Source organism: Streptopelia decaocto, assembly GCF_964273445.1.
Source record: "Streptopelia decaocto genome assembly, chromosome: 19".
Taxonomy (NCBI): domain Eukaryota; kingdom Metazoa; phylum Chordata; class Aves; order Columbiformes; family Columbidae; genus Streptopelia; species Streptopelia decaocto.
The window spans coordinates 4,010,285-4,036,908 of NC_138674.1; the positions used below are offsets into that span (position 1 = coordinate 4,010,285).

Sequence of the window (26,624 nt, forward strand, 5' to 3'; positions counted from 1 at the left end):
CCCAGGCTGTTGCTGGAGGGGATGTTGCCCACGGGTGCCTCAGCCGACATTGTTGAGGGCAGCAGGCTTTTCGCTGTCGGAGCTGCTTACCCAGCAGTTTGCTAAGCCGGCATGACACCTGAAATGAGAACTGACCCTTTCTGTGGAGAACACGGCAAATTGTTCCATCTCTGGCCTTCCTACGAGATGTGCTCAGCATTGCTAATGTGCTGAATTCTGGAGAGCTGCAGATGGGTTTTAATGGCCTTTCCCCCTGCCCGGAGTCTGACTGCAGGATGGCACCACGTTCACGCGGTGCTGTGTGTGACTTGTGCTATGAAACGGGCAGTTCCTGATGCAGAAATGTCTGAATCTGCTGCAAAAAAGGTGCGTCATATAGTGACAGGACTTTACACAGTGACAGTGCTAGCAATAAAACATTGCAGTCTCCCGTCTAGTATGTTCAGAAGATGATCATTTTGCCTAGACAGGGTTGTCTGAGCGCTGTGCGTTATTTCCCAGCCTTGGTAAATACTGGGATTTTTGCAGTACCTCTGGTCTAGCAGTCTCAGAGCCCAGGGGAAAGAAGAGGCATGTGGGTTACATCTCCTGAACTAGGCTTTAAGTGCCCCTGTGGCACGTTAAGGTCTGTAATTGTGATTACCTTTCTCTTACCCTGTGCTTCTCCTGGCTCTCCGCTTTTCACCTGTTGTCTCTTCTTTTCTCCTTGGAATATGGTTTTAGGGCAGGAAACCTTTAATCGTGTACCTGTGAAACGGCAGCTGCTCGAATCCAGGTTCCTACTCATGGGCTTTACTTCCTACACATCATTTTCCATCCCAACTAAAGCAGTGCTGGTGCTGGGTGGAGCCCTTGGATGAGCAGGGAAGGGCTGGAGAGGGTGTGAGAGGAGGGGGATGCTCTGAAAGAGACGCAGAGGGAGATCCAAAGGAGGGTCCCTTGCAGAGAAAAGGGGGAGGGGGCTTGTGGAGTGTCACAAAGGAAGGAAGTCAGCCAAACTAAAGCTGCCTGAAGTCACCACATCCTGCGAGTGCAGGACACGGATCAAGCCGGGGAGATCCAGGCTGTGAGCTGGCACAGCATCTCAGCAACCTGGGAAAAACCAAAGCAAATCAAACAAACAAAACCCAAAACAGGCAACAAAAAGCAGAACGAAACATGGGCTTTGGGGGAAAAGTGGGTAGAGACTGAGCCATATTGAGTGGTTCCGGACAGATGTGGGTTCACGCTTGGGCATCACTGATGCCCACCTGTGCTGATACAAACTTGCCTGACCACCTGCGCTTTGGCATAGGTTTTAAGAATTAAAATCAACCGTTTCCGAGGCTCCCGAAGTCCAGGTGAATGCTGTGGACACCGGTGGGGTTTGCAGCCCCAGAGCCCGGGGGGAAACGGGGGAACCGGCACCGTTTGTGGGGCTGCAGCTCCCTCCGGTGTCTGCTCTGCCTGCCCGGGGCTTGTTCCAGACCTGGAAATGTTTGCAATTTATTTTAATTGGGTTTTTTTGTTTGTTTCTTTGTTTTCCAAATGCCACAACATAGAACTAAAACATTATTTACATTCGTACAACGTGAGAGTCATGAAGCCTCCCAACCAGGTCTTTCCTCAGCCTTCAAGTCACCCTGACTCAGGGTGGAAACCTTGTGGAACGGTTCAGCTCACCAGAGATTTCAGCTGCCGTCTCTAGATACCATTCTCTCTTACATTTAGGCTTTATATTAATTGGCTTTTACAGACAGGCACCCCAAAGACGTACCTGCACCCTTCAATAGGCAGATAGGATGAGAAGAAACGGCCTCAAGTTGCGCCAGGGGAGTTGAGGTTGGATGTGGGGAACAATTTCTTCCCCAAAGGGCTGTGGGGCATTGGAACAGGCTGCCCAGGGCAGTGCTGGAGTCACCATCCCTGGAGGGCTGGACAGACGGACACGAGGTTCTCAGGACATGGGGCAGTGCCGGGGTGGGTTATGGTTGGGCTCCATGATCTTGAGGGTCTTTTCCAACCACAATGATTCTATGATTCTGTGTTAAAATACCAAGGAAGGGTTTGTATTTTCAGATTGGCATCAGTTCTCCGCACGCTAATGCCTGCTAACTGGTCATTTCTGTTCTGATGCTGCTGCAAACATTCCTGTCGCTGCCCAACCCCACTCTTGGCAACACAAGAGAAAAAGGAGACCTTTGTGCGGAAAGAGCTTTGCATGAGGCTGACGACTGCCTGGCGGTGAATGGAGCATGTGAAGGTCACAGATGCATGAGTTACATTAGGGAACATCTGGCACCAAAAGCTGCTCTGTTCTGGGCTGGGTGAGGAGGTTGGATGAGCTCAGCGCAGCTGAAGAGCAAACATCTGAGGGGACGGAGAGTCCGAAACGTCCTCGGTGGTCCCAGGGAGGGCAAACTGAACAACTGCAGCCTTGAAACCCAGAAAATTAGTACAGATGAGAGAAAAATAAAGCAAGCAAACCATTTCTTGGCAGAGCCCCTGTGCCCATGCAGGAAAAGTTTATTCAGTCACCCGCTGCTCTGCATTTTGGGGGAAATAAATCAGCTGTGCGGCGGGAGGTGGCTCTTGATGTCTGGCAGACATCTCTCTCTGGGCCGTTTGGCCACCTTCTCTTTGTTCATGGTGTTCGGCACGCAGATGACTGCTGGGTGTGGGCAGAAAGAGGAGATACCTGCCCGAGCGTGTGTGCAGTGTGGGTTGGGATGCGAGGAACCTGCCGAGGCGCAGTGTGGCAGTTGCACATTCCACCCCCCAGCCTTCCTTCAATGTGGAAGGTGCAGGCACATCGCCTTCTTCCCCAACGCATCCGCCCCTTCTCCTCCAATGGGGCAGTTAATAGCTCCTCTTGTTTAACCCTCTGTCAGTTAGCTAGGAGAGGGGAAGAGGCGCCGAGAAGTCCGGCAATTTCGGGGCGCCCATAGCCTGAGTGGGTGTGCAGAAAATCCAAGAAGCTGCTGGAATGCCCACAGCCAGATCTGACAAGGCTATAAAAATGAGGTTCCTGACGAGTATTCCCTTTTTGTGTGTGTCCTCTCGGAGCCATGGGCCAAATGCAGCCAAGAGACCCTCCCCTTAGATTGGAGCGCCGTCTAAGGTAACCATCCGGGACTGGGGCTGCCTCACCTCCATGTGTGGGTGAGTGATAACTTAATAATTCCTCGCTGGACTAGCGAGTGTATTTTCCTGAATAATTCCTTGCCGCTCAGGTGAGTGTTTTCCTCACTAGACCAGTGAGTGTATTTTCCTGCTGTGGGTTGTGGAGATGCTATGGATCACAGGGACGCTGTGGGTCACAGGGAAAACTGTGCTAAAACATTCACACAAGTGTAACCAGCCCCTGGGCCCTTTCACACCCCCAAGGACTCTGCAAACAGCATCTCCGAACTATCCTGGGAAAAGTAAAATATTTCCAGAGTGTGTAAGCACTTACTGAGATGCTTTTATCTCTTTGCCAAAGTAGGAAGAGCTACTGTGTGTCCTGAAAAACCCTTATGGCATTTTCATTAAAGTGTCCAAGCAAAATCTTTTTCCTGCCTCTGCAGCCTCCCTACCCCAGCACCCTGCTTTCCATTTTTATTGGATTGGTTTCCAGGCTGACCATATTTGACAATCAGACATTACAATCACTATGATTTTTCCTCCTCTTTATTCAAGAGGCTTATGATGAGAAAAATAACCCTCAGCGTGTGCTGTGGGCCCGTGGTTTTTACACAAGGGCCGTGCAAACCCCCCTGGGCTGGTGCAGCATGGTGCGGGGGCACCCTCTAGCGGGGATGAGCACCCGGTAACTCTTTGCCTTAAAAATAGTCTATCCAAAGGTGTTTTTCAGCAATTAACAGCCAAGGTAACCTTCCCTGGGGTAAGGACGCCACCTGGATTTTCATCTGGGATGCAACTGGGGACAGACAGAGTCCAGTTGGAGGCCTGTACCTCGTGGAGTGCCTCAAGGGTCGGTACTGGGACCAGTACTATAAAATATATTCATCAATGATTTGGAAGAGGGAATAGAGTGACTGTCAGCAAGTTTGCTGATGACACCAAGCTGGGAGGAGTGGTGACACTGGAAGCTGTGCTGCCATCAGAGACCTGGACAGGCTGGAGAGCTGGGCAGGGAAAAATGTAATGAAATAGAACAAGGGCAAGTGTAGAGTCTTGTATACTGGAACCTGGGGTTGTTCCTACCCAGATAAGTTGGGGAATGACCTATTAGGGAGCAGTGTAGGGGAAAGGGACCTGGGGGTCCTGGGGACAGCAGGGTGACCATGAGCCAGCACTGGGCCCTTGTGGCCAGGAAGCCAATGGGACCTGGGGTGGGTTAGAAGGGGGTGGTCAGTAGGTCAGAGAGGTTCTCCTGCCCCTCTGCTCTGCCCTGGGGAGACCACACCTGGAATCTTGTGTCCAGTTGTGGCCCCTCAGTTCCAGCAGGACAGGGAACTGCTGGAGAGAGTCCAGCGCAGCCACCAAGATGCTGCAGGGAGTGGAGCATCTCCCGTGTGAGGAAAGGCTGAGGGAGCTGGGGCTCTGGAGCTGGACAAGAGGACACTGAGGGGGGACTCATTCATGGGGATCAATATGGAAAGGGGGAGTGTCAGGAGGATGGAGCCAGGCTCTTCTCGGTGACAACCAATGATACGACAAGGGGCAATGGGTTCAAACTGGAACACAGGAGGTTCCACTTAAATCTGAGAAGAAACTTGTTCCCAGTGAGGGTGGCAGAGCCTGGCCCAGGCTGCCCAGGGGGGTTGTGGAGTCTCCTTCTGTGCAGACATTCCAACCCCCTGGACACCTTCCTGTGTAACCTCATCTGGGTGTTCCTGCTCCATGGGGGGATTGCACTGGATGAGCTTTCCAGGTCCCTTCCGACCCCTGACATTCTGGGATTCTGTGACTTTTGAGCAGGGGCTGTTCGATCGGGCGAGGGGTGATGGTTTTAATCTAAATCAGGGGAGAGATTCGGGCCGAACATGATGAAAAAACGTTTCACGTTCCCCGCACGGTTCCAGGGCGGAGGAAGGTGTCTCCGGGACACGCCCACCGCGGACACGCCCCCGCCCATCCGCGGCGGAAGTGACGCGCCAATCACGGCCGCCCGCTCGCCCGCCGCCGCCGCCGCGAACAAAAGGGATTTTTCAGCCCCAGCCCCGCCCCCCTCGCCCCGGCTCCGCCGCCTGATTGGTTGGCGCTGCCGCCGCCGGCCGGCCAACGCCCTTGCCCCGCCTCCCCCGCGGCGGATTGGGCCGCGGGCGCGCCCGGCGGCGCATCTGATTGGCGGCCGCGCCGTCCGTCACAGGCGGGCGCGAAGGGGCGGGGCGGCTGGATGGGGAGCGGAGCGGCGCGGTAGCGGCGACGGCGCCAGGTCGGTGCGGCGGGCGCGGTTCTTGGGACGGTGGTGGTGTCGGCGGGGCCCCCGCTCCGCGCGGCTCCGGCCCGGCCTCGGCGCTGCTCCCGCGGGTGGGCCGCGGCAGGTGCGGGGCGGCCCGGTCGGCGGGGGCTCATAGGGGCGTGCAGCGGGGCCGAGCTGCGGGCGGGGGCGGCGGCGGGCGGGGGCCGGGTGGGCTGTGACCGCGGTGCGCGGAGTCTGGGGCGGGGGCGAGGGGGCGTGGAGACCGGGGGGCGTTACCGGGAGCTTGGCGTCGCTGTCCCGAACCGGGCCTGCCGGGTGGGACCGAAGCGGCGGAGCGGGCTGCTGCCCGCGGTGCCGCCTCGGGGCGGGTCGGGGCCGCACCCCGCGCTCCGGTGCGGTGTTTGTTCGGGTTGTCCGGGCCCGGGGCAGTTCGGGAGGTACCGACCGAGCGCGGCCTCGGGACGGCGGGTGCAGATGCCCCCGAGCCCCGCTCGGTGCGGGTGAAGGAGCCGCTGAGCCCGGGGTTCGATCCGTCCCGAACACAAACGGGCTCCGGTAGCGGGTCGGGGGGGGTTTGCGTCCCCTCGGCCGCTGCTCCCGGGTGCTGTGCACTATGAAGGTTGGAGGGACTTTATTTTAATTTTCTTTGAAGCAGCTTAACTTGCTGTGCAGTGGTTGTTCGAGGACTTTAGCAGTATTTTAAACATGAATTTTATGTATTTTCGTCATCCAGAGTAGAACGTCAAGAACTAACAGGGTAGGGAGGATTTGGGGGTGTTGGTGTCCTTTCTCCTTTCAGCTGTAAGGTGCAGAGGTGGGGGATTTAAACGCTGCTCGTTTTTAATCCAATTCTCCACAGTTGTGATGCAATGTCAGGTAGTGTTGTGCATGCATGTTTCTGAAGCGTATGTTAGCTTTTTTTTATTATATAAACACATCATGTAATTATTTTAACAACTCAAACATCACGCTGCACATGCAGCAGCATTTTTAGAAACTTGTCTATCGAGACTTTTCAAACTACTCATTTAGGTTATCTTATGAACGCAATTACGCGACTGCCCGTGCAAGCTCCTGGAAAATATCAGTTCCTCTTCAGGGACAGGAAAAGATGAAAAAAACTGATTGAGGATGATAGACATAGAGGCATTGCTGAATTGGCCTAGCTGTAACCATGGCTTATGAAAGGAAATACCCTTCTTCAGGGGAAAAAAAAGGAATGACAAGCTATGTTCTTCTCAATTCTTTTTAAAGAGTAGGAGAGTTTTGAGCCAAGTGCTTGTGGAGCATCTTGGAGCTTCCCCTTGCCCGGTTCCCTGTGTGTGCCGGGGCTGCTCGCCGGCCGGTGACTCAGACGTTGCTGCGGTCAGTGGGTGAAGTTCTTTGGTACTCTTGGTTCACTTGGTTTGTGCTTTGAGCCCGAGTGAAATGTAACCTGTGATGGTTTCGTAACCATCGCGGTGGGATTCAGGAGCTGCCACCGTTTATCTGTGCTGTTCCTGAAGTGGCACATGCCAAAGATAACTCGCCCTGGTTTGTTAGCTTGCACGGTTGTATGTACGCTTAAACTGGTCCTGATGTTTATTTTTGGTTAAATACTGGGAAATAACTTTCAAAATATGAGTTTTATCTCTTTAAAGAGTAAGTCTGGGTGTGCTGAGGAGACTCTAATGGGCCGTAGCACAGCTAAAGGGAAGTTTACCTTTAGGCAAGCAGTAAGTAATTATCTTTGTTTATGCTCTGAACTCTTGCTTAGTGTCCAAAAATGGTGGTTTATCTCAGACTCGGGGAAAATATTTATACCATGAGAATAAATAATGAGGTCCTTGCGGTTTGTGATCTGTGTGATTGGACTGGTCGGGATATTTCACCGAATGTCGAGGGCTGATATACCCTGGGTGTTCCTAGATCTTGTTTGTGACGCTGTGAAACGCTCTCTCTTGGTTAAAGGTTCTGAAACAAGGGGTCGGGTTCCCCAGGTGCTGGGAACGGATCTGTTTGGCAGAATGGGACTGTTAGCGAGGGAGGGAGCTGGGACTGAGTAGGGTTGGTGTGATCTTTGATTTAAAAGTGGGACAAGGGAAGGGACGTGTCACTGGGAAGGTCAGCTCAGGAGCCTGTGACGCTGGAGGACGGGAAGGGATTCGGATTTGGGTGGGGAGGAGAAGCTCAGATATGTGCTTATTAGTGATCCAGAGGTGATGTGTGTTCTTGTAAAAAATAATAATATACAATGAATAGAGCTTTTATATATTTTTTTCCATTTCCCAGCTCCCTAGCATGGAGCGGCTCTGGAACTGAGCACTTGGGTTTTGTTATCGATTCAGCGTTGCAGGTATCTGCCAGGTGTGCTCTAGTGCGTTAAAAAGTTCTCTGTAAATCCGTGCAGAATACAAGTGCAATTTGGTTTGGGGGGTTTTTTGAGGGCAGGGACTGTATCTGCAGCACCTGCCCACAGTCTGTCCCTCAGCAGCCCGGGATGACCCACACAAACAGCAGATAAAGCTCTTCTGCAGCAGCAGGTTGCACACGAGGGAGCTGAGGCTGTAGCACTTGCATATCTTTAATGTTCCCTGTTGTTGTATAAATGATTGCTGTGCCAACTGGCTCCTGTTGTTTATTTCTCTAAGTATTTTTACCCATATATTTTAGGACGGCGCTTGTTTATGTTATTAAGCTGATTAAAGACTATAGCCATAGGAGCATGTTAAGAATAGCACAGCTTATTTCTATAACACTGTGCAGTGCGAGTCACAACGGGAGTGTTTAGAATATAGAATAGAAGCGATTACTGCCCAGACTAATAGGTTTAAAATATCAAACTGCAGTTGGTAGCTGTCCTGGCTTTAGGAACGTGCTGGTTGGTGCTGATGGAGAGATGCGGCTGCACATTTCCATGTCACCTCTGCCCAAGAGAAGAGCACAGATTGAAAGTCCATGTTCAAAATTGGCTGCCCTGGAGTGATGGAGTTAGAAGATGTGCTTTGTTCTAAGATCTTGAAGAAAACTTCTGTTTAGTTCTGGCTTAAAATGCCACAAAACTAATATAACTTGATGAGTATTCGGAAAAAAAAGTTGTTGCTATTTCCCATCAGTACTGATTCAATCTTAGAATCTGGGAATTTAGTCTGAGCAACGACTGAGATGGTTTTGATTTCAAGTCGTGCATCTCCTGATGTTCCAGGTTTAAAACCTGCCCGGGGAAGTGATGCAGCTCAGATTCAAGTACCAAGATACACGCGGGTGGTGGTAAAGGCTGGAAACAGAACCCTGTTTTTCTTACCCTACGTGGCTGCTTTTTTATGAATTAGCATTAATTTGCCACTTCAGTTGCGCTCCCTCCCTTTTGTACCAGATGAACAAGTTGTGCATCACCCTCCTTCGACGTGATCTCAGCTGAAATGTGATTAGAGCCGATACAGCGAGTTTCCTAAATGACGCTTTTAGGTCAGGTCTTGATCAGGCTGTTTTGAAGTCGCGCCGGTCCTGAGCGGCTTCGCCAAACGCTCCGCTCTGTGTTTTCCTCTCGACCGTATGTGAGCGGATCTGCAATAAGAAACATAGATGGTAGATCCGCAGTGTCCAGGTTTTGGAACACCCGTCCATACCCCGGGCGCTCGCGGTCACTCCTGCTGAAGTTTTCCTTGCGCAGCCCGTGCCGTGGTGGGGCTGGCCAGAAAACTCCCGGCAAAACGTTGCTGCTTTATGGAATTTTACCTCAAATGCTGCACAAAGCCAGACCCTGACTGCGCGAGGAGGAACTTGCCCTCTTAGCAGAGCGGGCACGGAGCACATTTCCGATTGCTCCGGCTGCGTGAAGGCCGCGGCTGCTCTCCCTGAGCAGAACTTGGTGTTCCCAGCAACTGGAAAACTGCTTTGGCATAAACAAGACAGGACTTGCATTTGTGCATAATTCTCCAAGGCACAGTTATGCAGATCAGTTGTGAAGCAGCAGTGACTTCAGAAAATGTACAGTCGAGTGTTTTAGCTGGATGGGCTGCTCTAGGAAAGGTTAATTAACCCTTTATCGCTTGCCCATGGAGTTTGATATCTCTGAGTAGCTTTTTTGTGCTGCAGCATTTTCTGCTTGATACAGAGAGTGGCAAAAGATGGATGTGACTTGGACTGGGAAAAGTATATGTGATCGTTGTGCAAAGCACAAGACTGTATCAAAATCAGGTGTATTTGCATCAGAGGCAAGGAAATTATTGTGAACAAAATAGTGTAATAAAGAGGCTTATTACTAGGCAATGATGAGTGTATCAGCAAAGATGGGGGTGGGGGGAAAGCTTTTTGTATGTGCAGCTCAGATGATGGATCTTTGTTCTTATGTAGGCACTAAAATGATATTTAATAAACGATGGTGAGATTGAAACAGTTTGAAGGAACAGTAATTAAATGCCTGTTTTTTGCGGCATTGATTTTTTTTTTTCCTTCCTCTTCTTTTTTGTAAAGTGGTTTGGACCTGTTCCATTCCTGATGCACAATGGCATTCCTAGGAGACGCCTCATAGCGCCAAAATGTTCACTTCACCCTTAAATTCGTGTAGGTGGCCCAGTCTGGACCGCACTCATCACGGCTCTTCAGTCTCGTTTCAGTGATGCTTGCAGCTGTGTGATCCAGATGTGTGATTTACAGTAGTATGGCTTTTAAATACCCGTGTTTTTCCCTCTCCTGTTAACTTCGGCTGCTTCTTGGGGAATATTATACTGTCAGCTTGGCCCCTGCGCCATCTGGGTGTGCGTGTGTTCATGAGCCCTTGGGAAAAGGTGAAAAACGCATCTTCTACAACTGGAATTGGAACTCGAAGAGAAAATGTTCGCTTTGTGTATTCTCCTTTTTCTCCCTCTGGGCAATTTGCAGTCCAAAAAAGCTGGAGTTAAATGGAGATTGTGTGTCATAGCTCAGAATACTGATTTTAATGTGCAAAGAAATACTGGTAAACTCTGTTCCATTTTACAGGTTTTCAGGATGAATCTGGAAAAACTCAGCAAACCAGAACTACTGACGCTCTTTAGCATTCTTGAGGGAGAATTAGAAGCAAGAGATCTTGTCATAGAAGCCTTAAAGGTACGTTGTGAGCACCGCGATACGAGACAAAACTGACACCAGCGCTGCTGTGGGTTCTGCAGAGCGTTTGCGTCCAAGGTGAAGTTCTGAGGCAAAGATTTACTGGTTCAGAACCCCATCTGAACATCAGCGATATTAGATCGTAACTGCTGTATAACATTCTGTGTCGTGGAGTTCATTATTGGGCTGCAAGAAGCGTTTCAGGGTTGGAATACAGCATTGCGCGTGTGCTTTCATCGCTCCTCATAAAGAGCTAGTGAAAGGTCTATGGGGCTTCCTTTGGGTTTGTTCTGCTTTAGGACGGAAGGCTCCTTAAAGCAGAAACTCTTCATGCCAGGAGGGGTCACAGGTTGGTCTTTTAGTGGGAATAACTTCACACTAAGAAAAACAAAATAAAATATCTGTGGCTTTATATCGTATTGAGCCAATACGAGTAGCAGACCTGGCTGTGCTGCCACTCGCTCTTTGCTGGCAGGAGCATTAATAAAACCTTCACGTGTGAGGGGACAAGGCCCTGGAGCGGGTGGCAGCTCTTGGTGTTTGTGGCGGTAGCTCTGGGTTTCTGCCTCCCTTGGCCACTCTCTGGCTGGTTTTCTATGTTAACGGTAAACTTAGTAAATATTTTTAAAATGTGGAGTGGATTTTTGAAGAAATGAGTCTTGACAGGGTTGAATATTGAAGACTTTTTCAAGCTGACCTGTCACTGCTCGTAACGGTTAAACTTTGGGTAATTTCAGGAGAGGAATGGCAGCTTGCAGGCCTGAGCGGGAACTTGGTTTGCCAGCAATTGCTTCTGTACCTTGATTCAAATACAGAAGCCTTTCGGGGGGGATGGAGGGAAACCCTTCTCCAGAACAGCTGGGATGCTTGTGTGTTTATTGCTAATTGGTTTTGCATTTAGACGATCTTTTTATTTCGGAGGAATATTGTTACCCTCCCAAACCCAGTGGCAGGGTGGGAGGGTTGGCTCCTTTCTTGAAACAGACTTGCACGTTGCTCCCCTGTCCTGGGATCACTCTTCTAATTCTGCGTGGACAGAATGTGTTACCAAAACCAGCATCACTTCAGCGTCACGGTGTGAAACGTGTGTAATGGAGCACAGAGGGACCCAGCAGCTCCTTTCCGAAGACTTTTAACGTGTACCTTCCAATAGCACAAAGCAATTATCCTCTGTTGAAATTTAACCTGCGGTTCCCTCTCGCGTGAGGGCTTTAATATAGTTAAAATACCCTCTGATGTAATTTGTCGAGGACTCATAGCTGAGAAGAAATTAAATGAAATTGTAACCTATACTTGATAATTACATAGCATGAAATACCAACCTAGTCAAAAGTTAGGGCTATTTTCCCCTCCTTCTGCAAGGGCTACGCTGTAGTTTTGCATCTGAAGAATGCAAGGGAAGCTGACGGGAGCAGGAAAAGGGCAGAAAAGGCTTCGGATCGGAGCCGGCACAGCAAAGGTGAGGTGCTGCGGGTCTCTGGCTGGGCTGGGTCCAAAGCTGCGTTCAGTAAAGCCACGGCTTAAGCTGAGCTTCCTGCTGGCAGGAGGTTGCGTTGCCCTTTTGCTGTTGAAAGCAAAAAATGTCCCGTATCTGCTGAATCTGGTGGCTGGACAGATTTTTCAGAAGCAGAAAACTCCCAGCTTCGCTTTGTCCATTTATTTGGAATATACAGTCAGAGAAATTCTGGCCTTGCTGTGCTTTTCTTTTTGTTTACTGATAGTAACTGTGGCAACAGCTTTGCTGCGCTTCACCAGCTGAAATAGTTTTATTGTGTGTGACTGTAGTTAAAGGAAAATCCACCTTGCTAATCTGTTTACTCGTGTTTTCACACTTACAAAAATGCTGCCCTGAAGAAAAAGCCTTTAAGACCAAATGAAAGATCGAAACTCGGAGCATTTAGTTTGACTTGCATGCGATAAATTGAGCTGTAACTCACACCGAGAGGGGTTTACATTAATTGCGTGTGTATGTTGGAAAGAGGTGGAGTAGAACCTGAAGTTTCTTAGAGAATTGCCTGATTTTCAACACTGTTTGTCTCCAGTGGTTACATTAGACATGTCAGTGGTTAAAAATCAGATGTTTATCTGCCTATTTACTCCCCGTACAGTAAGAAAAATGCACTTCCCCTCATGGGCTAACTTGACTTCTAATTCAGGTTTAAGTGCTTCCGAAGTCTATAGATGTTTGAGGCAGATCCTTTGGTACATTATAGGAAAGAACGAGCACTTGCAGAGAAAAATAATACCTTAATTTATAAACCTGTAATGTGATTATAGTCCAGTCTGCAATAATGGATATTCCTGCGTGCTTAGAGAACAGCGTGTGGCATTTAGCGTAGAGAATCCACACACGCAGATGACAAAGCCTAAAATAGTTTCCTTCTCCCTCACGATATCGCGCCACTTGTTGACTGGCACAGTGTCAAGACTGAGCTGCAGGGCCCGGCTTTGCAGGGCCCGGCTTTGCAGGGCCCGGCTTTGCAGGGCCGAGCTTTGCAGGGCCCGGCTTTGCAGGGCCGAGCTTTGCAGGGCCAGCTTGCTGAATTTGCTCCTGTTTGTCCCATCATCTCTCCCTGTGTGTTTGCTGAGTCCTGATGTCCATATCAAATTGCCATGTTATTTCCATTCGAACACGAGATACTATAAAGGATTAAGCAAACAAATTCTACTGTATTCACAATATTCTTTCCAGTGCTCCAGTTCACTTCCTCTATTTTAAAACCTCTTTTAAAAAGAGCTTTTTTTTCTTCCTGAAAGTAGCTTCCTGTCCACTACATAAATCTCAATGTTCTCCTCAGAACAGATCTTGAGTCTCACTTCTTATTGTGCTCCTTTTCCTGTAGTTATAATTGTATTTAGAGCACCCACAACACCCGATGCTGTCGGGTTGCTGTGTGACACTGAGGGCAGGTTCTCAGCCCGTGTTGCTGTGCAGAAAGCCACAGGTTTGGCTTCTGAAATAACACCCCGTGCCTGGAAACAATTCAATATTTAAATAGGCCTCTATCGCTATGTTGGATCACTTTGTTCCCTGCCCTCTGTGCTTTAAATGAGAATTTTCCGTGCATTAGAAATGAAGGTCTGTTTACTTTTCGAAAAGAGCTTTCTGGCTTATTCTTTTATGTTAACGAGGCCTTGGGCAATTTAGACTGGAATAGAAACCGTCTATTTTGTGCTAATGACTGGGAGCTGCTCTTCATCGCTTTGCTTCTGGATCCAGTGATTCACTCTATAAAGGAGAATTAACGCATTGCAAAATTAAGTGTTCATTTGTCAGCGGATTTAGAAATTAAGTTTACAGCGGAGTTTCAAGCCTACTTCTTGTTTAAAAGGAAGTTCAGTAATATAAAACCTTGCTGCAGATGCTGGTAAATCTTTCACAGATGGGGCAAAATGGGGTTTCTGCAGCACTTGTAAAGCAGCTGAGGTGCAGCAGTGTTCCCAGGGGCGTCCTGCTGCAAGATGGGCTTTCCTTACAGCTTTTCTTGCAAGTTTGGGGAACTTTTTGTCTCTTGTTTCTCTGGTTTGCTTGATATCATACGGCAATGAAGACAAGTGCTGGATTTGAGCTCAAGTGCGGCTCGGCATCCTGCTCCCGGAGCTTGACGTTTATTTTTGTGCAAGGCCAGCTCCCCACCCCCATTTCCCTTCCCCGTCAGTGATCGCTGTGACCTCAGCTCATCTGAGGGATGCGGGCTGGATGAGCGGGGAGTGAGGGGGACTGCGAGCTGGCTGAAGGGAGAAGCCAGAGAGTCGTGGTCAATGGGGCAGAATCCACTTGCGGCCTGTATCTAGTGCAGTGCGTCAGGGGGCAGTGCTGGGGCCTGGACAGGCTGGAGAGTTGGGCGGGGAAAAATGTAATGAAATAGAACAAGGGCAAGTGTAGAGTCTTGTATTTGGGTAGGAACAACTCCAGGTTCCAGTATAAGTTGGGGAATGACCTGTTAGAGAGCAGCGTAGGGGAAAGGGACCTGGGGGTCCTGGGGACAGCAGGGTGACCATGAGCCAGCACTGGGCCCTTGTGGCCAGGAAGCCAATGGGACCTGGGGTGGGTTAGAAGGGGGTGGTCAGTAGGTCAGAGAGGTTCTCCTGCCCCTCTGCTCTGCCCTGGGGAGACCACACCTGGAATCTTGTGTCCAGTTGTGGCCCCTCAGTTCCAGCAGGACAGGGAACTGCTGGAGAGAGTCCAGCGCAGCCACCAAGATGCTGGAGGGAGTGGAGCATCTCCCGTGTGAGGAAAGGCTGAGGGAGCTGGGGCTCTGGAGCTGGACAAGAGGACACTGAGGGGGGACTCATTCATGTTTACAGATGTATAAAGGGGGAGTGTCAGGAGGATGGACCCAGGCTCTTCTCAGTGACAACCAGTGATAGGACAAGGGGCAATGGGTTCAAACTGGAACGCAGGAAATTCCACTTGAATATGAGAAGAAACTTGTTCCTGGTGAGGGTGGCAGAGCCTGGCCCAGGCTGCCCAGGGGGGTTGTGGAGTCTCCTTCTGTGCAGACATTCCAACCCGCCTGGACACCTTCCTGTGTAACCTCATCTGGGTGTTCCTGCTCCATGGGGGGATTGCACTGGATGAGCTTTCCAGGTCCCTTCAGCCCCTGACATTCTGGGATTCTGTGGTTCTGTGAATATCTGTGTCTGGGGAGAGAAGCTCATAAGGAAGTTCAAGGCAGTAAGAAGCTATTTAAAGATTCTCTGTAACGCGAAGGAGGAACTTCTGTGCCAGTTGGTACTGGAGATCTGCACACACGGGAGCCGCAGTTTAATTAACAGCGTGTTTGTGTTGCGCCGAGGGTTAAAACCTGAACTCTGAAATTACAGGCGAGAGTTTAATATTCGTCTTTGTGTCCAAAAAAATGCTTGAAACAAGTCTTGGAAATTCCCTGTTTGATGTTCCAGTAAAACAAGTTGTAAAGTTTATTGAAGGCAGAGTGAAAATGCTGTCTCATAAATAAGGTTTCAGTAAAAGGAAATATTTTTTTATTAAAAAAAAAAAAAAAGAACAGACTAAAACACAAATAGATGATGGGAAACATTCATCCCAAACCAGGCTGGAAATCCCAAGAGGAAACAGAAGCTTTTCCCTGACAAAGTGAAGCTTTTGCTTTGCCTGGTTGCTCAGGGAACGTCTCTTTGCTTGTGTCAGATGCTGCTTCTGCTCCATAAAAGCAGCATTACGTCTTTTCAAACAGACCAGCAGTGGCCAACCCCCCTCATTTGAGCTAAAAGTCAACCAGTTTAAAGTGTCGCCCTCTCTGCATGTGCATGATTCTTCCAATTGCCAGGAATTCTATTTTGGAGAATAGTTCATGTGCACCGCTGCTTCCTATTTTAAGAGCAGGCCAATAGTCTGTTTAGCTGCTTTTGGCGTTTGGATGTTTTGATGGGAAATTCAGCGTATTCGAGATGATACAGATGGAGCTACTAAATTAGAGGAGATTCTGATTGCGGGAGGTCGCAGAGCGCAATTGATGCTGTTGGGACTATGCAGGTCATCTCTGGTTTTCCAGATGAAATTTTCAACTCCGAAGTTAATGCTTATTGTAACCTGATTTCCTTATTATTGAAGCTTGGTTTCCTGTGGATTCCTGGGTTCTAATAGGTTGATAGTGGGATCTGAGATCTAAGGTGTCTTTTTTCCACTTGGAAGCGGAACATTTCAGTCATCGAGTTCCTTCTGTTTTGAGCAAAAAATATTTTTAAGGCCGAATTCCAGCTCAGGACAAAATCAGAACTCTTGGAGATGTTTCTAGGTGACCTCCCACATTAGTAGAGTTTGAAGAGTTGCTCAGTGATGAGCAAGAACAATGGGAGAAGTCGCCAATATATGTGACAGTTCAATAGCTGTATAAAATAACCCAGGGCTTAATTTTAGAAGAGTTGTCCCAATTGTTTCAGTGACAGAGTTGGCTGCTCCATGGGACCCAAAGCACAGGGGATGTTTGCCCCCTCCAGTACCAACTTTGACCTGCAGGCTGAAGATAAAAATTTATATCTATATTTGTATTTCCAAATGTGTGGTGGCCCAAATGCAAAAAACACTGGATTTGTTGTAAACTACACGTGGTCGTGTAGATGACCTATTTAAGGCTTTTCCTAGTCTAGACACCTTTAATTAAATGTGCTGTGCTGGCTACTGAAGGAGAAGGGCTGGACTCGAGAAAGCTGTTAATGTTATGATAGTCTCATCTGTTTGTCATGCTAGTTCAGGAAAAGACTTAATTGCTCCAAGTAACAAGGAGGAACTTCTTGTTCTTTCCCAGACAGGAAATAAACCACCCCCCGAAATTCAAGATTGTTCAGAGCCCAGCGCTGCCGGGAGCAGAGGAGAACGCGGCTTTTCTTACACCTTCGCTACTGGCAGCAAATCAGAGTTTATAGGTAGCGGGTGTGACCTTAATCCCAAGTCTTTAAGGTTTTTCTTAGAAAGAAGTTGCACAGAAATGATGTTTTCAAATATCCCTGCTTTGCTGAGGCTGTTGAAGCCCTGGTGCCCTTAGGAAGGGTTTATCCTGTTTCTGTGTGGCTGGGATCAGTATTGGGTAGTCTGGGCTTAAAGCAAGCGCAGCTCATCTGTCAAAGCAGTTAGGATAGCTGAGTGAATATCCCGATTTGTATTTATAGACTTATTTAATGCTTGAGTCACTGAGAAGTTCCCTGCGGGCACTTAGAGTGAGGTTTAGTTGAGTCATTTTTATAAATCCTTCAGAATAACTGAAGATTCTCTGTCCTTCTAAAAAAAAAGGCAAGCCTGTAGTTTTTCCTGTGATTCATTAAAGCAGGGCTGGTTCATTATCCAGGGCCACCCTCGCATTTCCAGGGCCGATCTTTTCCTTCCTCTCCCTTTTTTTTTTTCAATGTAAAGTTAGAACAATATCTTGAGCTCTGATCAAAGGTCTCCACTGTTCTTGGTGGATGTTGCTGATAAGGAGGGAGGGATATTTGTGTGTATTTTTTACTTCAAGGGTTTAAATACAACTCCAAACCGGTGTCATAGGACAAGTGTCCCTAACTGGGTTTGCTCATCAAGGAGATACGGAAAGAAAAGTATTTTGTTTTGATTTGTTTTGTCTCTTGTCAAAGTAATCACCGGATCACAGAATTGACTGGGTTGGAAAAGCCCTCAGAGATCATCAAGTCCAACCCTTGGTCCAACTCCAGTCCGTTTACTAGATCATGGCACTAAGTGCCATGTCCAATCTCAGTTTAAAAACCTCCTGGGCCGGTGAGTCCAGCACCTCCCTGGGCAGCCATTCCAATGCCTGACCACTCTCTCTGCACAGAATTGCTTTCTAATCTCCAGCCTAAACTTCCCCTGGCAGAGTGGAAGCCCATGGCCCCTTGTCCTATTGCTGATGCCTGGGAGAAGAGACACATCTCCCGTGTGAGGAAAGGCTGAGGGAGCTGGGGCTCTGGAGCTGGACAAGAGGACACTGAGGGGGGACTCATTCCTGGGGATCAATATGGAAAGGGGGAGTGTCAGGAGGATGGAGCCAGGCTCTTCTCGGTGACAACCAGTGATAGGACAAGGGGCAATGGGTTCAAATGGGAACACAAGAGGTTCCACTTAAATTTGAGAAGAAACTTGTTCCCGGTGAGGGTGGCAGAGCCTGGCCCAGGCTGCCCAGGGGGGTTGTGGAGTCTCCTTCTGTGCAGACATTCCAACCCGCCTGGACACCTTCCTGTGTAACCTCATCTGGGTGTTCCTGCTCCATGGGGGGATTGCACTGGATGAGCTTTCCAGGTCCCTTCCGACCCCTGACATTCTGGGATTCTGTGAATAGCGGAGGATCATCAACTTTTGCCCATTTTAAGTGTATTAATGAGCATTTCATTAGCTTGGAGCCTGGCTGCTGGTAGATCACTCGACAGGTTTGTCCTGTGAATTACCGTCTCAATTTTATTCTGTTAACCAGGGACCTTTAACATGACACACTTGTGTCTGGAAACGCTCATTCTTGCATCAGATAAGAGGATACAAATCAGACTGTGTTAAGATCTCTTTGTCTCTAAGTGGAAAACTGGGGAAGATTAATATTAACTACAAATTACTTGCTTCTCTAGCTAGTTTCCTATTTGAAGTGTATTGAAATGCAGCTTTGGTTTTGTGTTGCAGGCCCAGCATAGAGACACGTTCATTGAAGAACGCTATGGGAAGTACAACATCAGTGACCCCTTGATGGCTTTGCAGAGGGATTTTGAGACCCTGAAAGAGGGAAATCATGGTGAAAAGCAACCAGTCTGCTCCAATCCCTTATCGATCCTGAAAGTGGTGATGAAACACTGCAAGAATATGCAGGAAAGGATGTTATCGCAACTGGCTGCTGCGGAAAGCAGACACAGAAAGGTGGGTTTGGCTTCAAATAAGATGTGCAGAAGTTAATAGTTGCGTTTTGATAATGTGTTAACTTCAGCAAAAACCACTTAAATGCCTTGACTTTTGGTAACTGAAAGACTTTGTGTTGTAGCGCTCTATCGTAACCTCTTCACAGGCTACTTTTCCTGCTTTTAAATCTTGTACCAAAGATCTCAAGTCCAAGCAGTTGCATTCTGTTACTAACCAAACGGTGCCAAGTTGAACCCTCAGTCTCATTGCTCATCAGCTTGTGGGTTAAAGTTTATTTTCCCTTAATCTATTTTGATAAAGTGGAGCAAGTTCCTTCCAGTCTGTGAATAATCTGACGCATTTCTGTTGCAGAAACTTTACTTATGACACAATCAACCAGCTAGCTTAACTCTTCATGAGAGGCACCGTTTCTTCTATAAATCACTGCAAGGCTGTTTCACTTTTCAGCCAAGTATCTAGTTAAATTGGGCTATTACAATAATTTTTTCCCTTTCTCCTTCTATCCTTCTTGTCTCCTCCTGTAACAAGGTTCCTTCTGTACTTGAAAATATTTAGGCATTGTTTGGAAGCTTAAATTTCAGAATGACTGAGGAGCTGCTCTATTAATGGTGAGCATGTGTAGGGAGACCCTGGAGTTTTGGTGGTTAATACGGCAGAGTCTCTTGGGAACTTTGTATTCTGGCTCGTTTGTTAATAGAATTTCAATTATTTATGTAATTCAGCGTTAAAGCTGAAGGAGCTCCTTCACTGGGCCCTCGTGGCAAGCAGCTTCATTTCAAGAGCTCATCTTGTTCTTAAGTGGAAGAACAAATGAATGTTCTTTCAAATAAACTTTGCACTGCAGGTCTCAAAACCCCCGTTAAGAAACTGGGGGAGCAGCCTGTCTGCGAATTAGAAACTGTAACGGGGATGGTCTGGTGATGGTTTGTGCCCCATGTCCCCTGGGTGCACACACGGTCCCCAGCTTTGTGTCCATGGTCCTGCCAGGAGCTTCTGATGAGGGCACCATACGAGCAAGGACTGATATCCTGTTTCCCCAAAAATAAGACAGGGTCTTAGATTAATTTTTGCTCCAAAAGATGCCTTGAGGCGTATTTTCAGGGGATGTCTTATTGTTCCATGAACAACGATGTACATTTATTCTTGAACAAAAATTCAAACATAGTCATGTCATCACATTCTGTCACATCTGTCCTCCTGCATCCTATTGCCAAATAATTTTGCTTTCTTACATGTATAGCTGCCTGGACACTATTTAAATTGACTCTTTTTTATTAACTGTGATTTGGGCTTATTTTTGGAGTAAGGCTTATATTTCAAGCATCCTGAAAAATCATGCTAGGGCTTATTTTGGGGGTAGGTCTTATTTTCGGGGAAACAGGGTAATGTGAATTTCCCAAGGCTGTTCTGCAGTCCGGAGGAAAAGCAGGCGATTTAGCTGTTTAATAGTAAAATGAAGGATTTCCTGACTTATTTCCCAAACTGACTCAACTATACCAGAATAACACAATTCTGTAACTTGTCCAAAAGCCACTTTTACGAGATTTGAGTTGAACTGGGATGCCTGAAGCTGTGCCGGTTGCTCTCCCCTGTTGCGAATCTCTCCCTGTTTTGCACCAGCTTGTGCAATAAGCGTCCTGGGCTGAGGGCTGTTTGTTCGGCAGGTGATCCTGGACCTGGAGGAGGAGCGGCAGCGGCACGCCCAGGACACGGCCGAGGGCGACGATGTCACCTACATGCTGGAGAAGGAGCGGGAGCGGCTCACCCAGCAGGTACCTGCAATTACCCAACCCGCAGAAAGCCCAGAGATCGCAACCTGTGATCGGAGATCACAACCTGTGTGTTGAAAGAGCGGCAGGGACCTGCCTCCTTGGGAAGGCAACAAAGATGCTGCAGGGAGTGGAGCATCTCCCGTGTGAGGAAAGGCTGAGGGAGCTGGGGCTCTGGAGCTGGACAAGAGGAGACTGAGGGGTGACTCATTCATGGGGATCAATATGGAAAGGGGGAGTGTCAGGAGGATGGAGCCAGGCTCTTCTTGGTGACAACCAATGACAGGACAAGGGGCAATGGGTGCAAACTGGAACACAAAAGGTTCCACTTAAATCTGAGAAGAAACTTGTTCCTGGTGAGGGTGGCAGAGCCTGGCCCAGGCTGCCCAGGGGGGTTGTGGAGTCTCCTTCTGTGCAGACATTCCAACCCGCCTGGACACCTTCCTGTGTAACCTCATCTGGGTGTTCCTGCTCCATGGGGGGATTGCACTGGATGAGCTTTCCAGGGCCCTTCAACCCCTGACACTCTGGGATTCTGTGAAGGCGCTTGTATGGTTTCAATCTGAAAAACAGCCTTAATTTTTCAGGGTGTTTTGGTAGCTGAGCAGTGCTAAAAGCCAGTAATAGACAATCAAATCCTTTGAAATCCTGCTTCAGCCTAAAATCTGAGAAGTTCTCAAGAACAGGGCTGCATTTACAAATTATAGGAGCTCTCTAGTACTCAAAATTCAGAATAAATCAGAAAAGATCTCCCGGGGAGGTTATTCAGCGATGATAATAAATATTTAAGCTACTGTTTTCTGTTACTCAAACGCTGTAGAGTTTATTAAACTTACATGTCAGCATTTTAAAGTCTACATGCCTTTAAAGGCAGAGCAACAAAGCAGTAAATGAGGTGGAAGGAAGCTTTGCCTGTTCAATCAGCACATGGCAGCCTGGGTGTACATCGATTCACACAGGATACAACTACTAGTAAGTAATCATTCTTAATAGGTGCAACCTGAGTCACACAAGAAACCTGGGGCAAGAAACTTCCTGAGGCATTGCCATCTTGTAGAGTGTCATTTCCCCAAGGGGCACGGTAACCCCATTCCCTTCTGGGGCATTATACTTCATTTATTTTTGGGAGGTTTCGTGGTTCCCTTAGAGTCTTTTATTATTATTATTATTCTTGTTTTCCAGTTGGAGTTTGAAAAATCCCAAGTGAAAAAGTTTGAAAAAGAACAGAAGAAGCTGTCCAGCCAGCTGGAGGAGGAAAGGGCACGGCACAAGCAGCTGTCGTCCATGCTGGTGGTGGAGTGCAAGAAAGCCACGGCCAAAGCAGCTGAAGAGGCGCAGAAGACGGCAGAATTGAGCTTGAAATTGGAAAAAGAGAAGAGTAAGGTGAGTAAACTGGAAGAGGAGCTGGCATCCAAGAGGAAGCGGGGTTTACAGATGGAAGCACAGGTAGAAAAGCAGCTCTCGGAGTTCGACATTGAAAGAGAGCAGCTGAAAGCCAAGCTGAACAGAGAAGAAAACCGTACAAAAGCACTCAAAGAAGAGGTGGAATGTCTGAAGAAAGCCCTGAAAGAGCTGGAGGCTTCTTGCCCCACCGAGCCTTCGCAGCCGAGCCCCGCGGTGACGTCCAGGGGTGTCGCAACCGAGAGTCCCCCGGTGAGGTCTGTGTCGTGCCAGACCGAGTGTCCGCAGGCGGAGCGAGCGCATCCCGCCAGCAAAGCCGCTCACACCGCGACCCCCAGCCCCGCGGCTCCTCATTCCTACGCCAAGTCCAACGGTCACTGCGATCCCGACGTGCAGGCGGGTGCTGAGCTCCTGCAGGCGACTGCGGTGGAGAACCAGCTTCCAAAGGAGAAATCTGGTGCAGCCCCAGAGAACGCCGTTGAGAATGGAAGTTCTCCTGTGAGAACGGAGTCGCCGGTGCAGCTGACGCCCCAGCTCCCGTCCAGCGGGGTGTCCCTGTCCCCCGGCGCCACGGCCGCCTCCTCTCTCACCCCTTCTCCCTGCTCCTCACCAGTTCTGGCCAAACGCTTAGTGGGAGCTTCTGCCAGCAGCCCTGGTTACCAGTCGTCCTACCAGGTGGGGATAAACCAACGTTTCCATGCCGCTCGGCACAAGTTTCAGTCTCAGGCCGAACAGGACCACCAGTCGAGCGGTCTGCAGAGCCCGCCCTCGCGGGACCTGTCTCCGACCCTGGCAGACAACTCCGCCGCCAAGCAGCTGGCCCGCAACACCGTCACTCAGGTCCTGTCCAGATTCACCAGCCAGCAGGGACCTATCAAACCCGTCTCCCCTAACAGCTCGCCTTTTGGCACGGACTATCGAAATCTGGCGAACGCCGCGAGCCCCAAAAACGAATCTGCTCACTCTCCGAGCCCTGGCAAGGTTTCCAGTCCGCTAAGCCCGTTGTCTCCTGGCGTTAAGTCCCCGACCATTCCTAGAGCAGAAAGAGGGAACCCTCCGCCCATTCCTCCCAAGAAGCCCGGCCTGGCGCAGTCACCCGCTGCTCCCGCTCCGCCCAACAAAACCTCCTCCCAGGCACCCATGGGTGTCCCCGTGGACGTGGCGAGCAGCTGCTCCACCGGCTCCGCCGTGTCCAACGGCAAAGACATTGAGATCCTCCTGCCGACCAGCAGCTAGTCTGCGGAGAATGTGAATGTGACATTCCATGGCTTAGCATCCTAGAGCTAAGACGCTGTTTTTTCCACTCCGTGTTATTTATTTCCATAGTGGCAGATTCTGTCTGTATAAAGCATTTAGTATATATATATTTTTTTCTTTTTCAATAGGTAGAATATTTTTGTTTATGAAGAAACCTTAACTACAGCTATACAGTAGCCTCAAAATGTCTCACGACAACAGTCAAATCATTAGAGATAACGAGAACCCTAATCACGTGGCGGGACCTAGCTAGCAAACTCTAATGGGACTGAAATACTACTTTTAAATTATGCAGAAGTAACTTTTGTGGACTTTTTACTCCAGACGAACGTTTTCTAACAAGTGCCTGAACTAAGCCTGCGATATGAATGTGATTCTCCGAGGAAGGGGAGCAGGGGGACCATCCAGCTGCAGAAACCAATTCTCCTGTGAGTCATGAATGTTGAAACCAACACTGTTTTTTTCTTCTTCACTCTTTTCCATTTGCTAAAATAAGTTAGCAAATGTGCTACAAATTCTATAAGGTGACCACCAGCCCAACCTGGCCGTGCTTTGTCCTATAGGACGTAGCTGCGGCTCTTTGAGGAAGCGCACAGAAGCTTTGGGGGTAAAGTTTAGCCGTAATACAACCCAGATTCCTTCTTTTTCATGGTCTGCGTGGCCCTTTTTGTGTTCCTGTAACACATTCTGCAGACGTGCCCCGTGTGCTTTAAAGAACTGGTTTCTGGTGCATCACCTTGAATTTCCAAGCTCTTCAAGCATTCTACTGTTGTGTGTAGAACTTCTGAGAAAAGAATCTTGCTGTTACTTGACAAAGATCTCGCTATTACTTGAAAAAAAGCAAAATCACTAGTCCATATGATACAGGTTTTTTGCAACAGTAACATGGGATCTTCTGCTATAAACAAAAGCAATAATTGTGTTCTTCATCTGTATCAGTTGTGTCCAGCTGACCTGGATTTTACCCACTAATTAGCTATGGGATCTTACTGGCTTTCCTTGGCTGCAAATATGGAACCAAATCGTTACTGTCATGTGTAATTAAATATGTATATATGTGTAAGTAGTTTCGCACACATACATATTATATACACAATGTATTGGGAAAATCTTTATTCCTGATGAATGAAGAAATAGGAAGAAAATGTGGGAATGTGAGATGTTTAAATTCACTTAGAGTGAGGAATCGCCCGAGTTTGAGGCAAATTGTGTGTGTGAAAAACTTACTTGGGCCCTCGAGGTGGGAAGAAACTGTGGGTTGTGCAGAAATATTCACTGCGAGAAGCACCATCCCGGCTGGTTCTCTGAGTCACCGCGGGGAGAAATCGGGGAACAAAAGCACCGCGGGTCAGCGGCCGAGAGCCCAGCCCAGTTAATTACCGCTGGCGTTTGGTACGTGAGCTGCTCCTAAATTTAGAACTGGACTTGCCGCTCGGCGTCGGTCGCCGTTCAGCGTTTCCCTGCGCGGGGGCCGAGCTGCGGCGTCTCAGCGCCGGAGACGCTTTCTCTGGGTCATTTAGGGGTGTTTAATTAGGCTAATGCCGTAGCACCAGCTCCATCGCGGGACGGATCCCGGGGCCGGCGGAGGACGCGCTGCCGACATCACCCGGAGGGTTCCGCAGACCTTTCAGAAGCCTGTTAAATGGTGACATTACCCGCTGTTGTCCCTAACGCGGTGGCCCGGAGACACAGATGGCCCAGCAGTGACTTTTGGAAGCACATTTATTACTTTTTTAAGTAGCTACAGCAGATTGGTTTGGTTATTTTTGGCCCATGGATCACTTCGGATTCAAAAGCGAGGCTTTCATAGACACTGCTTTAACGTGTTTCTTTGCTTTTACATTAATCTAAATGGTATTATCCTCTTTCTTTATCAATAGCTCTATAGAGAGAGATCTGCTATGATGAAGTCTATTAGGAAATGCACTGAGTACTGTTTCTTCTAAAGTATAATATGGGAAGGGGTATGCAAAAGAATGTATTTTTGCTAGTAGCCTGTCTCCTGAGAAAAACTAAGCACAAGATATTAAAATGGATCCAAACTAATTCAGTAAGACATTTAGAGTTCGTATTTAACTGTTGATGTAGATTCTGTGTGGAAACAACTAAATATTTCTTCTATAACTCACGCCTGTTGTAAACAGACATTGTTGCAGAGTTTGTCACTGGCTAATGGGAGTATAATGAAGTGCAAAATGTATACACTAGTATTAATTCATTAACACTTGTAAATTTGTAAAGCCAAATGTACCAAGCTGAAGTCTTTAATCATTTTTATAGCTGATGGCGTTAAACATGTTAAACATTCATATTATCAATAAAGGATTTTATTTTTAAGATGTGCAAATAGCTTAAGAAAATGTCTGGAGTGGGGCCGGTGCGTGTGGACACGATGAGGGGGGCGATGGCCGAGCGTCTGTGATTCTGTGGAAACTGGAGCTTTACCGGGTGCTCTGAAGTGCACGTTTACTGAGGGTACCCAGCCCACGGGCAGCTGTGTGTGGTGTGGGCAACAAGGATGCTGAAGGGAGTGGAGCATCCCCGTGTGAGGAAAGGCTGAGGGAGCTGGGGCTCTGGAGCTGGACAAGAGGACACTGAGGGGGGACTCATTCCTGGGGATCAATATGGAAAGGGGGAGTGTCAGGAGGATGGAGCCAGGCTCTTCTCGGTGACAACCAGTGATAGGACAAGGGGCAATGGGTTCAAACTGGAACACAGGAGGTTCCACTTAAATGTGAGAAGAAACTTGTTCCCGGTGAGGGTGGCAGAGCCTGGCCCAGGCTGCCCAGGGGGGTTGTGGAGTCTCCTTCTGTGCAGACATTCCAACCCGCCTGGACACCTTCCTGTGTAACCTCATCTGGGTGTTCCTGCTCCATGGGGGGATTGCACTGGATGAGCTTTCCAGGTCCCTTCAACCCCTGACATTCTGGGATTCTGTGTGAGCTGCCCACCCGTGTCCCCATCGGAACTGGCGCTGTAGCTCAGGAGCTCCATGGGCAGTGCTGTGCTCCGGCCAGCTGTGCCTTTCAGGTATTTCAAAGTAAAAACAACATTCCTAGAGTACCTCTTTGCAGTATCCTTATATTAAACCAATAATATTTTGGGACTATTCTACTAATAGAGGCCAATGGTACCTGGGGTGGGTTAGAAGGGGGTGGTCAGTAGGTCAGAGAGGTTCTCCTGCCCCTCTGCTCTGCCCTGGGGAGACCACACCTGGAATCTTGTGTCCAGTTGTGGCCCCTCAGTTCCAGCAGGACAGGGAACTGCTGGAGAGAGTCCAGCGCAGCCACCAAGGTGCTGAAGGTTTTTGTCTCCCCAGTGTACACCCCGACAGCCACCTGATTTTGTTATCTTTTTATCCCTTCAGTCAAACAGGTTTTGCCACAACCTGGGCAGGAGCTCTTTGTTGATCTCTTCAAGCCTG

At 48.6% G+C, this 26,624-nt stretch overlaps 1 protein-coding gene across 5 annotated transcripts; it reads left to right on the forward strand.

The window, feature by feature from the left end:
* The first annotated feature begins 5,308 nt into the window (after nucleotides 1-5,308).
* On the forward strand, nucleotides 5,309-25,537 carry CTTNBP2NL (CTTNBP2 N-terminal like). 5 transcript variants are annotated; one of them, XM_082069016.1, is made up of 5 exons: nucleotides 5,309-5,362; nucleotides 10,313-10,420; nucleotides 18,543-18,773; nucleotides 20,438-20,545; nucleotides 21,725-25,537. In XM_082069016.1, exons 2-5 carry the CDS (start codon nucleotides 10,322-10,324, stop codon nucleotides 23,177-23,179), a joined length of 1,893 nt encoding a protein of 630 aa, XP_081925142.1. In that variant the 5' UTR covers nucleotides 5,309-5,362; nucleotides 10,313-10,321; the 3' UTR covers nucleotides 23,180-25,537. The 5 variants fall into 5 exon arrangements, with proteins under 5 accessions (XP_081925142.1, XP_081925143.1, XP_081925144.1 ...); XM_082069017.1 differs by lacking the exon at nucleotides 5,309-5,362 and adding an exon at nucleotides 5,372-5,471; XM_082069018.1 differs by lacking the exon at nucleotides 5,309-5,362 and adding an exon at nucleotides 5,671-5,787.
* The last annotated feature ends 1,087 nt before the right edge of the window (nucleotides 25,538-26,624 follow it).